General features: G+C 43.9%; 2 protein-coding genes across 6 annotated transcripts in view; one reads left to right on the forward strand and one right to left on the reverse strand.

The window, feature by feature from the left end:
* The window catches only part of SLC46A2 (solute carrier family 46 member 2), a 29,945-nt gene extending 23,072 nt beyond the window's left edge, over positions 1 to 6,873 (forward strand). For all 4 annotated transcript variants that reach the window (XM_075931402.1, XM_075931403.1, XM_075931404.1 and 1 more), the window contains one exon: positions 1,077 to 6,873. In XM_075931402.1, coding sequence (XP_075787517.1) covers positions 1,077 to 1,134 — 58 coding nt within the window. In that variant the 3' untranslated portion in view covers positions 1,135 to 6,873. The remainder of the gene's footprint in view (positions 1 to 1,076) is intronic.
* A 1,917-nt stretch (positions 6,874 to 8,790) lies between these two features.
* The window catches only part of SNX30 (sorting nexin family member 30), a 64,323-nt gene continuing 58,783 nt past the window's right edge, over positions 8,791 to 14,330 (reverse strand). For both annotated transcript variants that reach the window (XM_075931407.1, XM_075931406.1), the window contains 2 exons: positions 12,826 to 12,978; positions 8,791 to 11,174 (listed from right to left, as the gene is read on the reverse strand). In XM_075931407.1, the coding sequence (XP_075787522.1) occupies positions 11,115 to 11,174; positions 12,826 to 12,978 (213 nt within the window). In that variant the 3' untranslated portion in view covers positions 8,791 to 11,114. The remainder of the gene's footprint in view (positions 11,175 to 12,825; positions 12,979 to 14,330) is intronic.

The following is a 14,330-nucleotide window of genomic DNA, read 5'->3' on the forward strand; positions in this document are numbered from 1 at the left end:
TGTAGACAGCTCAGATTTGTTTTCTGCAAAAAAGCCCCAATCGTGAAAATGCCGATCGGGGCTTTTTTGCGGAAAAGCATGTCTAGATTGGCACGGAAGCTTTTCCGCAAAAAGTGCTTTTGCGGAAAAGCGTCCGTGCCAATCTAGATGCTCTGTTCCGAAAATGCTTTTAACGGAAAACTTTTCCGTTAAAAGCATTTCCGGAAAATCATTCCAGTCTAGACGCAGCCAGGATGTAAGAGTGTAGTCCATTAACTAATAAGCAAAAGCTTATAGGTGACTACACACATTTCCCTCTGCCCTGCCCCCGGTAATTTTTTTAGCAGGCTGGCCAGCAGCCTGGCTCAGTTCTGGCTCACGCTGGATCCAGGATCTACCCCCGCTGTGGCTCTGCATTTAAAATGCATGAAGAGCTGGGCAGGCAGGCAGCCTGGCTCAGTTTCGGTTCAGGCCGGGTCCGGGCATTCAGACCCACCCCACCCCAGACAGGGGATGCTGTCACCCCACACTACTGCCTCTTTATCAGAGGCAACGGCCCAGGGCCACAAGCAGCCAGTCTGCAAGAGGAGCTGGTTTTTAAAGGGGCTCCCCTGGCGGCCTAGCTCCCACCGGTCACCCCTCGCCACTGCCAGCCCTGTCCCCAGGGACTATAGAATAGTCAACTAACCAATGCAAATTAATGAGGTTACTGGACTATTCAATTAACCGATATGTAACAAACATCCCTAGTTTAAAGTGTAACAGTGGTACTCAGACAGAAGATGGTTTACAATGTGCCTGGCTCCCCCCTGTGGCAGCAAGCAGCACTACGTAAGCTCTCCAGGGCAGGGGGGTCTCAAACGGTATTGCGCTGTGATTCCCCCTTCTGGTGACACAAATTTCTACACACCAAGTGGGGTGGAGGGGTGGCCCTCAGCATGTCCAACACTAGCCCTGGCGCCCCCAATTAAAACAGCCATTAAGTCCCCCTCCCTCCTCGTCCTCCAGCCAAATTCCTACTAGAATAATGCAACCAGCACCCCGTGAATCTGGCTACTTGGAGCAGCTGTTCACATGTGTCATTTTATTTTCTACAGCATTGTGGCCTACAAGCAACGTTCAACATCTGGCTCCTTTGAGCTCCTAGCGGAATGATGGCACGCCATTGCAAGTTTTAGCTCCAAGAGGCAATTAGAGCATCTTGCGGTACTAGAGAGCGCAGAGGACTGATGATGGATGACACAACTCTTGGGACCTGCCGCACTTTGGATTGAGGCTGAACTGAACCATGTTCTCTGAGATTATAGCAGTGCACGGGCTACCTGTCTTCTGCTTCCGGGGTACAGCAGTGGTAAACGATCTTTTCTGGAGTTAGTCCTGCAGCATTTGTGTTCAGATTTATGCTGGTGGCGGGGACGACAAGATCTTGGCCGATAGTGCTCAGAGTTCAAGGGTTACTACCAGGCTAAAGTTTTTTGGGCTGTAGTGTAAAGGCTGTAGACTCCCCCACCCAAAGATACCTGCCATCATGCTTCAGAAGCAATGCCTGGAGGAAACTAAGGACAATTCATAGGCAGGGGAGAGAGGAGGAAGAATTGCAACAAGGAATCTAGGAGGTGCAGGGGAGATTTTGGTGAGAGGAAAGTAGAGGTTACATGAGCATCAACATTTCCTTTTCCCTCATCTTACACATTAACTTGGCTGGGCATTAAGGCCAGCAAGGTAGAGAGAGAAGGAATGGGGGCTTCCCTCAATGTGTTTCCCCTTTTCCTGGGTGATGCTGACCCGAGGGGAAGACACAAGGTTTTTGTCATGCCAGAGATTTACCCACTCTTGAGACCCTGGCCTTTTAGTGTGTTTGCAGAACAGTCTCTCCCCCCCACCCGGAGTCTCCAGTTACTATAAACATACTGCTCAGCCTGGAAATAAGCCCCTTTGTCTGAGTTGGATCCCACTGTGCCCTTCAGGGACTGTTTTACAGGCATAGGTCCTGCACCGGCAGGGAAGTAGGAGCAGAGCTCACTTGAAGAATACGGCTCCTCTGAGGAAGCAGGTTGTGCTCATGATTGATAGATAGCTAGAGATAAGATTTATTTTTGTTAGTCTCTAAGGTGCCACAGGACTTCTCATTTTTTGAAGTTACAGGCTAACAAACACACACAGTTGAGACTTGAAGAACACTGGAGCTACAACTCCAACTGGATGAAAAATTGAAGGCAAGTTAAATCAGCTGCAGCCTAAACTATTTCAGGAAGGCATAAGGAAACCAATCCTGACTTTAAACTCACTTCCCACACATTTTTTTTAACAAGTTGTAAACAAACAGCTGCAGCAATACAGAATTATTGAACAGGTGTCAGTACTAAGTGCTTTGGCAGGGGCAGAGGAGTGCTCATTCCTGTTAGCTTAAGGCCAGACCCCTCCTCCCCCAGCATATCTGTACCATTTAAGGGTGGGGAGGTAAGGGAGCAGTTACCTGACAGACTAGGGGTACTAGGCAGGGGGACCCTGCTGTGTGAACTAAACATAAGATCAGCCATACTGGGTCAGACCAATGCCAGTTACCACAGAGGGCGTGAACAGAACATGTAACATCAAGTGATCCTGTTGCCTATTCCTAGCCCCTGGCAAACACAGGCTGGGGATTCCATCCTGGCTAATAGCTATTGATGGACTGATCCTCCATGAATTTATAGTTTTTTTTTTTTAACCCTGTTAAAGACCTGGTCTTCACAACATCCTCTGGCAAGTGGTTCTACAAAGTGACTTTGAGTTGCATGAAGAAATACTGCCTTGTGTTTGTGTTAAACCTGCTACAGTGGGTGACCCCTAGTTCTTGTGTTACAGGAACAAGTAAATAACTTTTCCTTATTCACTTTTGCCATACTTGTCATGATTTTATAGACCACTAACCTATCCCCCTTGGGTTCTTCTAAGCTGAAAAGTTCCATGCTCATTACTGTGGCATATAGCAGCCATTCCAAACCCCTAATAATTTTTGTTGCCCTTTTCTGAATTTTTTCTAGTGCTAAAGATAGTGTTGAGAAAACCACCTCTATATACAGTGGTCAGGATGTGGACATACCATGGAGTTATATACCGTGGATAAGTTTTCTGTTATTTAATGATTCCTAACCCAGTTTGTGGTGGTGGTTTTTTGACTGCTCCTGCACATTGAGTGGTTCATGTTAGTCCCCATTTTTTTTAATGCCTAGTTGAGATTGTCACCCAATGTGCATTACTTTGCATGGATCAACATTAAAATTCATTTCCTGTTTTGTGGGCTCATTTTGACCATCTGCTTTGGTCTTACCTACCGTAAAATCTTGAGTATAATGCATAGCTGCCTTTTAAAGGTCAAAATTCTTGAATCTAAATGCTTATCGATAATATGCACCCCCCATTATACTTGAGATTTTAAGGTATGCAGAGGAAGGAAGGGCCCCCCCCCCGCCCCTCTGAGCTCTCACACCTGCCAGTGGAGCCTCCCCTGCCCAGCTGTCCGCACGCCAAGCTCGCATCAGCTGCTGGCATGCCAAGCTCACACCTGCCCCCCCCCCCCCCCCCCCCAGCCCAGCCCATGCCTGCCAAGGGTGAATTTAAGACTTTAAAAAAAAAACCCTATGGATAATGTGCACCCCAATTTGATGTTAAAAAATGAGAAAAAAGTTCACACTATACTCACTTTACAGTGTCTTGAGCAGCTTCATTTCAACTTCAAGTTTTGCACTCTGGCTGTTTACCTGGGGGGGGAGGGGGGGGGAGTGGAGGTCGTCTTGTTTCCTGTATTTTATCCAGTTATTTTATCAGAGAGGATCTTCCCTTTTATCCCATGACAACTTAAGAGCCTTTGAGGAGGGACCCTGTAACAAGCTTTTGGGAAATCTAAGTACACTGCACATGTTTGTTGACTCCTCAAAGACCTCTAGCAGATTAGTGAGGCTTGATTTCCCTTTACAGAAGCCATGTTGACTTTCCCCCTACCAAATTATGTTCTTTATTATAGTTTCAACTAATTTGCTCTGTATAATGTTAGACTTACTGGTGCACTGCTAGAGCCCTTTTTAAATATTGGTGTCATGTTAGCTATCTTTCAGTCAGATACAGAAGCTGAATTGAAAGGACAAGTTGCAAACCAGTTCTGCAATTTCATTTGTGTTTTCAGAACACTTGGGTGAATGCCATGAGTTTCTGGTGGCTTGTTACTGCTTAGATGTGAGCAAGCCACACTCATGAGGATTAAAACCAGATTCAGCACCTTGTGTAAAGTAGATAAACAGGACAGTGTAGCTAAAGCAAACATACCTGTTTATGTTGAGACCAGTGGAGAATTTTTCCCTTTAACTGTGCCTCCATAGGGAAAGGTTGGTTATGCAAGCAAGATGCTAGATATGGTTGCAGGAGAGCTGGGGGGGTTGGGTCAAGTCCTGGCTGTGTGAGACCTTGCACAACTCGCATCCTTACACACAACATTGCACTTCCCCCATCAGTAGAGCTGACAGCTTCTGGGGGCCCCTGGGCAAGCAAGGTGGGGAGGGAGACCAGCAGCACCACCCTCCTTAGTGCTACCAGGAGCACTGCCTCCCCTTCCCCAGCAGTAATATTGGGTGGTGCTTTGGCAGCCATGTAAAGAGCCTGGCGCTTCTGCTTCAAGTGTAGTGATGCCCAGAGACTATGCTTCCCGCCCCCAGCTGTAGGCCTGCTCCCCATTTTATAGTGGGAGAACCAAGGCACAGTGATATTGTGAGAGTAAGTGTGTGAGGTGTTCTGGTGAAGGGAGCCACACAGAAGTGGGTATAAAGAGGTGAAATCTACCCCTCCCTGGAAGAGTATTAAAAGCACAAGTTTTACCACAAGAGAAAGACAGGGCAGGGAACAGAAGAACAAAGTAAGTGCATGCATCACACTATAGCTGTGGGGAAAAAAACTATACAAAATGGAACTATTAGGTAAAGAAATCATCCTTTAATACATTTATTGGTCCATTCCTTTAAATTAAGTGAGGTAAAGAAACCATGTCTTTAAAAAAATGTACACACTAATAGTTAACAAGCATTACAAATAGTTTACCCCAAAAAGTTTATCAATACTAATTCCATAGTAACAACGCACAGAGTAGGTTTATATAGAGCTAAATGAAAAAACTGAAACATGCCAGCACCTGAAATCAAAGACATTTTATAGCCTATGAATTTAAGAAAAAAGTGTTTGTGTAGGAAACAAAAGCTACTCCAATCTGTACATTGTCCACTAGCTAAGTCACACCTAAAGACAAGTCTTCACAGCCTTCATTTTGGTTTAGCCTGCTATGGAGAGGAACAGAGTATGAAAAAACAAACAAGTTACTATACACTGATTTTTACAAAAAGTCAAAAATACAGTACACAGGTTGGGCCCCTTGCCAGCAACATTTCCATTCATGGTGTCATGCGCTACACAACAAAAAGGATAAAGTCTTAAAAATGTGCTGGCAGAAGTTAAATTTCATGGCAACATCAACTTGCCCCATGGCATAAACTCCCCTGAATGTTGAAGGGAGGCATGAGTGCAGGCACAGAGGAAGTAGAATGAACAGGACTATCTTGTCCAATCTCCATCCACAAAAGAGATGAAATACTGTATGTAGATCATTCACTGTTGCATAACAAAACCAGCATCACCTCAATGGATGCTGTGTGGGTGACTGGCCCACATCCTGCAATTTGTAGGATTAGGGTCTTTGCTATCGAGGTCCAGGAGGATACAAGCACCCTTACTTTTTTTGGCATTAAAGTGTGTCAGCAATACTAAGTTATTTAAAAAGCTACAATGCTTATCAGAATCATGTCTTAACCCCCAAATAATACTGTTAATTTCTATATATCAAATACCTCTTGCCAAAATTTAGAGTGTCCTTCCAAAGTTTTAAAAGTGACCAAAATGCATTTAAAATATCAATATTTAAACCTTCATATATCCCAAAAACACCAAAAAATGTTTCTTCTGAAGGTGCCCAGTTTCACATTATCAGAAATGTATTTGGCAAATATTTTTCAGGAGAAAAATTACTAAAGTTATTTCTCTTTTTCAATAACCTTCAGTTGTTTGTAGTAAAGAAAGCTGGTTAAAACTTAAAAAAATATAGATCGATAACTGTGTCCGTACCTAGTAGCGTTTAAGGCGTGTGAACACTACACACTCAGAATTTATGCGCACACAAAACACTGGATCAAAAGCACTACCTAGTGAAGACCGCTTCTATTTAATAAAATGTTGAATAGGCTGCAGCACATTTTAATTCTGCATCATTTCTGGAGTTAAGTGGGTACATTGAATTACAGCTACAGTCCTACAAACGCACACAAAGTAGTCCTCGGGAATTGAACTGTACCCTTCACCTATGTAAGTGTTTGCAGGACCAAGGCCTAAATACGTATGCAGTATGGACAGGCTATGCAAAATCACCATCATAGAAGTCCCTCTACAACATCAGTTCCACCTGTAGACCATTCATAAGTTAAGGCTTTCTGTTCATGCCAATTTCTATGCAGTAGTTTAGCAATGAAGCCAAGTGACACTTGGAACTGAAGCCAAATGTCCAGAGGTGAAAGACCAGTGCATTAACTCATCAACGGATACACAGTACCTGTCATATCACCTATAGCCTGGTGGAGCTTTTCCTAGCTTTGTATTTTTCACAGAGTTTGTCAAGGAACTTACAGTATAAATATACCACAATTTACTCTTTGGCTTGCCAGTATTTAAGGAAAGAGCCGACTGCTTTATGAAATGGTGCAGACCCGAAGAATCATTTTGTTTAAAGTGATTGCTTGAGAAGGCCATTTGTTGTTCTTGGTGGTTTTTAAGTCTCCCATGTTTATTGCATCAGTGAAATTTGTGTGTGTGTGTGTGTGTGTGTGTGTGTGTGTGTGTGTGTGTGTGTGTGTGTGTGTGTGTGTGTGTGTGTGTGTGTGTAAAAAATATAAAAGTAAATCAAGAAATTGCACAGGCTCGTGGTTAGCTGTAGAGCAAGATATGTTCAAAGGAAACATTTGACACTAATGCATGGATAGGCCTACACCACAAAAAGTTTAACTCCATAGAATGTGTATTTTCTGTTTGAGTGCAGCAAAATTTCTAACTAATATGGGGTCACACTCACATTGAGCCAGATCAATCTGTATTTACAGAAAAAGGTCTGTTGGACAATAACAAAAGATGTTTAAACACCTACTACAGGGAAATACACAGTGAAACAAAGTTATTCATTCAATGCATTTCTGCTCAGTATTTGTGAAGGACTTGCTTTTCTATAGTCACAACAATTAGTGAGACTATGTATACACTTCTGAACTTGAGCCCTAAAAAAAAAAAGTCACACCTGCTCCAAGTGAATCTGAAAACTTCATTTCAGGGGCAAGATCTGATGCAGCATGTACAGGAACGAGTCACTTGTGGCAACTGAATTCAGCCCTGAAAACATTTGGCATATTTTAAGTCGGTCTAATCTGTGCTACTAACATACTGCACAAAATCTCCTTTATGGTCAGACTACGAAACACCTGGCTTTCCACCATTTTCACACACTGCAAGGGTTCAGAAAGACAAACACAGCAACATGCCTAGTTGTGTGCAAGAGGGAACCACAAAATATCCTACTCACATGACTATAGTTAAGAACTCCACTTCTGCAAAAAGTTTGTTTTCAATGTAAATAGTAATCTAGCAGGGCTGCAGGAAGTGCCTGCTTCACAGTAGAGCAATACTCAACCTGCAACATAATCTGGGGCCTGCACCCTGTGATCTAGGACATGAAGTTGCAGCCCGCACACACTCCTTGGCTACGTCTACACTGGCCCCTTTTCCGGAAGGGGCATGTAAATTTCACTAGTCGTCGTAGGGAAATCCGCGGGGGATTTAAATATCCCCCGCGGCATTTAAATAAAAATGTCCGCCGCTTTTTTCCGGCTTTTAAAAAAGCCGGAAAAGAGTGTCTAGACTGGCCCCGATCCTCCGGAAAAAGTGCCCTTTTCCGGAGGGTCTTATTCCTACTTCAAAGTAGGAATAAGACCCTCCGGAAAAGGGCACTTTTTCCGGAGGATCGGGGCCAGTCTAGACGCTCTTTTCCGGCTTTTTTAAAAGCCGGAAAAAAACGGCGGACATTTTTATTTAAATGCCGCGGGGGATATTTAAATCCCCCGCGGATTACCCTACGACGACTAGTGAAATTTACATGCCCCTTCCGGAAAAGGGGCCAGTGTAGACGTAGCCCTTAAGTATGTGTGTGCCTGGAACCTCCATACAGTAAAGCCTTCTTCACCATTCATTTGGTGGCTTGCAGACGAAGTGCCAGCACGTTAATGACGTAGCTGCAAAAAACTTTTGCTTGGTAACAAACAAGGCCTGAAATCACTTCATTCACATGATTAGTTATTTTTAAAAAAATCAACTGGCTCCAGAGAGTGGCAGAAGAATGATGTTAACATTAAGTGTAAATATTAGGTAAAACATTGGGTGCTTGTTGGACTGTGCCAAAGGCAGAAACCCCACCATCTTTGCAGCAGGTGAAATTGCTACCATCTTTTAATACCTAAAGTGGCACTATAAAAGGTCCTCGCTACCCGCTACAATTCTTACTTGACATTGCAATGTCCTTTGCTAGCAGTATCTTGTATAATATACATTTTCTGAAGAATTTTAAAAAGTACTTAAAGAACCGAGCTCCTGAAAACTACCAACAGAAGATTTGATCTTCAGTTTTCTAACTAAGCTGGAAGGGTAAAAGGCATGAATGTAAGCACTTGGGGGGGGGGGGGGGACGGGGACGACAGATTAAATTCACTTCTCTCTAAATCAGAACCACTACATTTTTCAAATATTTTCCTGTGGAGAAGTACCTTTAAAAAGAAAAAACATGCTCAGCAGAAATATAGTATAGCTGATTGTTCTGAGAGAGAACAGTGATTTTGTTGTTTCTGAATTCCTATTTATCTTTCCTGATCATTCGGGGAAGGCAAGAACAAGTTTACTTGACTCTAGGTTTATGCTGGTGTTTCAGAGCCAATTACATTCACCCACTTAACCAATTTGACTGAGTAGAAACTGTATTCTGATGGACTACACAATTCTCCGATTTCATCACATGAAATATTGTGTTTCTGCTTTCTGTCTTTCATTTGTTAAATGATGTGAATTAATGATAAAAAGCACAACAATTGGAGACAAAGTATAGACATGGGGAGTGGGGAAGAAATCAGATCACTAGAGAATCATTTCTTACTAAAAAAGTCTTTCCCTCACAGTATTAACACAGTATTGTTGCTATACTGCAATTTCAACTTATCACCGGAGGCAAACTTAAGCTGACAAATTGGGATTGTGTGTTTAGAATCACAAAACGACTTCGATGAAAGTGATACTGTCAAGTAGAAGAACTGCCTTAAACATGACAAATGCTATGCCCAGTGATTCCCCCACGTTAATAAATTTAACAGCCACAACATTTATACAGAAATGGTTGAACAGAGGCTATGCCGACCTGAAGAAACTTCAGGTATATTATATTGTAGCATTTATTTTAGCAGGGGACAATCCACAAATTCAATGGACTGTGCATAGTCTTTGCCAAATTCTCATTTCTATTCCACTTTACAAACTTGCCGGAAAGATGCCGGGATCTCTTTAGCATTCCAATAACTTTGGTAGAAAAGGAGAGGATATTAAAGCAAATAAAAGGCTCTTTGCTCATCTTAGAACCCTGACGTTTGCCAAAATAATTCAACCTTGGCGTTCGTGGCAGGAAACGAGCTGGTCTAGCAGCAAACAAAGACTTAACAGATTTTAAGTATCATTAACCAGTCTTGGCAGCATCCCTTCCTTTGGAAGCTACTGAGGCCACTAAACTAACAAAGGGCAGTTAACTAGAGACACTCGATAAGAAAGAAAGATCCCACAGACTACAAGGTTGCATAATAACGAGGCATAACTCTGTTATCCTACCTAAAGAGGACATTTCAATGATGCTCAGAGACAAGTGTGACTGCTAAACGCACGTAATGGGGAAAAGAAGGTATTTCTTTTACCACTTGCCATTGACATGTTTAAGCCAATTTTCACACATGCACAATTATACTTGGTGTCGGCAAGCACTTGACACTTTTTGGGCTCTGGCTGCTGTAAAAGGAAAAGGCAAAAAGCAAGAGCTGTCCTTACGACCAGGGGCGTGTTTTACATGACTAAGGTCAGAGAGAGAGACAGAGATTCGGAGGGGCTTCCATTTAGCTTATATGGTTGTGAAAGCTTGGCTCACAGAATCCTATCCCAGAATTGTCTGAGCTCGCAGTGGGAATAAAATGTTAATAGACTCGTGTTTGCTCCCATTGTTCCCATCAAAGACCTTGTAAGGCTGCAGCATAATGCCCCTAGGCTAGTCCTTGGATCCCCAAATCTCTCACATGGGCCAACTCACATTACTTCATTTCACCAACAGTAAACAAGTGGGTAGGGAATATTCACTATGAACAGACAGCATGCCACGCTCACGCACCACAGTTCAGGCTTGTATCACGCACTTTCTGCAGAGGCGTCCCGATGTTCTCATCTAGGATCAGCCCAAACTCCCCCAAAAGACTCAGCTCTCGAACTGCTTAATCCAGAGAGTTGGCTGATTTGTAACAAGCGTCAACATCAGGCCATTCTCTCTCCATCAAAAAAAAAAAAAAAAAAAAAAAAAAAAAGACGATGGGTGGACATCCACCCTAATTGAACAAACAGAAGATGATGGTAATAAGGATGTCATATTGGCACCTTGCAGTGTAGAGTTTATTGTCCTTGCTTTAGTATTCCACTCATTAGTTCCTTCCAGAACCAAGAGGCAAGTTGTCTTTATCAAGAAGCCACTTGATCCTTGTGTATTTCTATTACAAGCCCAAGATCACTCCATGGATTAAGAAGGTCCCATTAAGAAAGCTCAAAAGATGACACATACCGGTTCAACAAAAACAAAAAAAGGAAGAAGTCCAAGTGCTTTTCAATGGTTGTGTACCAGACTGGGCTCGGCTGGCATTTCTCAACAAAGTAGTGCGTCATGCAGCTCCAATAGGTTTAGTGGTCCTGTGCACATGTGTAGAGAAGACAGTGGGCTAGGAGGGAGCTTCTTATTTGGTCTCTGGTTTGTCTTGTAGTAGTGGTATAACTGACTCCCACGCCGTAAGGCACTGCAAAAAAATAAAAAAAAATCCACATGTATTTACAAGAAACGGTTTAAAAAAAGAGATTACATTACACACTACTGCCTTCTCAAAATCGTCCTGCCACTTAGGCATGCAAGTTAAGAGGTACCAAAGTGTGGTCCTCCTGGCCATCAGTTTAGTAGCTTGAAAGACAAGGGAGTTAACAAACAAACCGGTTTCTACATCGGCGGACAAAAGCAGCTGCGAGGCGGACGGTCAGGGTAACCCTAAGCATGCGAGTCATCAAAGTCCAAATGATTAGAAACCTGCAGAGTTACACTGAAAGGAACCCCGGCAACATTTGGAAAGCATCAACAGGCCCAGGGATTGGGAAGAGGAGTTATTCTGAGGGTACAGACTGTTTCTCACCACTAGAAGCAGCGCACGGCAGCTAGCTGGCTGGTAAAGTTCTAAGTAGAGAGTAGGGAAGAGACTTGGTGATAGAGACAAAACTGAGAAACTGTTCCTACTTCCCCTTCTGGCAGCTATAGGGGTTCACTGGACACATGAGCTTTCACCTAGCAGGATAGATGGGGAGTGTCCAGTTAGGGTCCACAGACGCCGCTGACTAGGAATCCAATTATTTGTGGTTTCTTACACAAATGAAACATTATATCCAGGGCAATTTCTTTCATGCTGGTCTAGTAGGCTTGGACCCTGGTTTTCATGGGTATTTCAGCATTACTCTGCTCAACATTTTTGGGTACTGTGCTGTCGCACATTGTGTGCTAGAGCTCTGCCTGTCCCCTTCGCTTCTGATGTGGGTGAACTGCTGGGTGGCAGCCATGTTCTGAGCATGGCCTGGGAGCCCTCTGTTTGAGACCCGTGATCCTTCATCAACACTCGTGTCCAGACAGCTCCTGACTGCGTGAGGGCCTCTCCCCCATCGGCTGAGACACTACTTCAGCTAGAAAGAGGCACAGAAAGTGGTCCACGCAACTAGGTGAATCCCTGGCTGGCTGCTACTATGGACCCCATCGACATGCCTGACTCCTGGTCCCTGCCTCCCAGCCTGTTTCTGCCCTCCTTATCCCAGACTGCTTTGGGCTGCAAGGGCCGAATTAAGAGAGCTATTTCCCAGCCTCCATGTCCTTAACCGTACTGGGTAAGCATGTTTGACTTTTCCTCCCGTGAGTCAGTGAAAATCAGAAGCAGGAAGGGGGCACCCCTGGTATTTGCAGGATCAGGCCCTCGTTAACCTAGCAGCAGGAGTAGCCCCCAATACAGATGGTTTCTGCTTGTCAGACAAATCCAGCAGCATCAGGGTTGAGTAAAAGAGGCAAAAAATATGGGGGGGGGGTAAGGGGAAAGAGAATCTTTATCTGGTAGAAAATGCCAATTATTGAGTTAACAGTTCCCTTGTGTAACTCCATTGTTCTCATTACATTTAGCCCCTGGTTAATTAGTTACAGCACAAGAGCCAACAACCTGGGAATACCGAAACTCTCTGTGGAAAGTCAGGCTGATCAAGTGCCTTTCCCCACACAGCAGCTAACCTAAAAAACTTAAGCACCTGATGTGAAGTCCTGCCACTGAGCACTAGTTCTTTATAGTAATGCAGGGTTTGCCATTTTTGAAAGCCACCCCAGACAGTCACTCCAAGGGGTTATTTGTACGAGACCATCAGTGCTGTTACCTTCTCATAATATTGGATGTTTTTATCTGCCATTCCCATAAGCAGCTGCCTGAAATCTTGCCTCTTGTTGTTCTGCCATCGCTCCATGTCAGCTTTCAGGTCAGCATTGAAGCATTCCACTCGGTCCTGACATTTTTCAACCTCCACTGGCACCTGAAGCAAGAAGCAGATTTTTCAGCAAGACTCTGGCTCTTTGAATAATGGTCCCGCTCCCAGCTGATCAACTGTTTCCCCTTGTTTCAAATACATTTTAAATTATTCAGACCATGCTAAATAAGAAAAAAAAGTGAATAAAAATATTAGTGTCCTTTCAGCCGTCTCTTTCCCTACCTACTACCGCACTAAAAACAAGATTTTTAGTTACTGGAAAGAGCGGAAGAAAAGCAACAGGTAAAATGGCTGCAACAGGTAAAGCCAAATCCTCACCTGCATCCAAATTTACTCCATCAAGAGTAGTTTGGGAAACTGTAGATTGCTTTGCATGTCTCCACACACCCTAAGCTTTACTTAGATCACGGGACGCTGTGAGGACTGGTCTACAATACCGAGGGGCCATCGATCTTAGTTATGCAACTTGAGCTACGTTAATAACGTTGCTGAAGTCAATGTCCTTAGAAACTGCAAGCAAGCAGGTTTTCGCCGCATTAAGTTGACAGCTCTCCCATCCTCTTTGCATACGCTTCTTGCTCTGGTGGAGCTCCAGAGCTGACGGGAGCGCACTCAGCGGTCAGTTTCTCATGTCTGTACAAGATTCAATAAATCGATCCCCACTGGATCGATCACTGGCTGTCAATCCAGCAGATAGCATAGACAAACTCCTTAGTCAAACTACAGTGACGGGAAAGAGGGTTTAAATGCAAAACTAGAACTCTGGACATCTGGGTTGCGGCTCTGAACCCCTCGGCTTCCCATTCATGCAACGGTGATAGTGCTTCCTTTCTTCTACCCTCTGTCTCGAGTTTCTGTCTATAGGATCTTGGGTGATAATGCAATGGACAAAGAGGGCAGAGATGGGGCCCCGAATACACTAGCAAACAGTGCATGAATAGAAAGCAAGTTTTAGGGGAGTTTGACAAGAAAAAAAACCCAACAAGCAGCATTTAAGCCTCATGAAACAATCCTTCAACAGCGATCAACCTTATTTCCCAGCAATCTTTAGCTGGGGTTCCCCGTGATTACCTCAGGGCTATTGACGGCCGTGGAGACCAGGGTGCCGATTGCGCCTTCCGCCTGGGGTGCCAGCTGCTGCAGCCGGCCTCAGATAGCTCCTGGACAGAGCTATGTTGACAAGAGGCTGTCTCCTTCCGACATAGCTACTGTTTCTTGCAGTTGTGGCTTTATACTAATGAGAGATTGTCTTCCTTAAAATGCTGAAGTGTTTCAAGTGTAAATGGAATGTAACTGAAGACCTTAGCATTCCATGTTCCACAATATGCATTAAAGGTCCACTGGCACTAGAAACAGCAGATTCAGACTGTTTAGCCCTAAAAACGAGCTTAAATTAC

Source organism: Pelodiscus sinensis, chromosome 6 (assembly GCF_049634645.1).
Source record: "Pelodiscus sinensis isolate JC-2024 chromosome 6, ASM4963464v1, whole genome shotgun sequence".
NCBI lineage: Eukaryota > Metazoa > Chordata > Testudines > Trionychidae > Pelodiscus > Pelodiscus sinensis.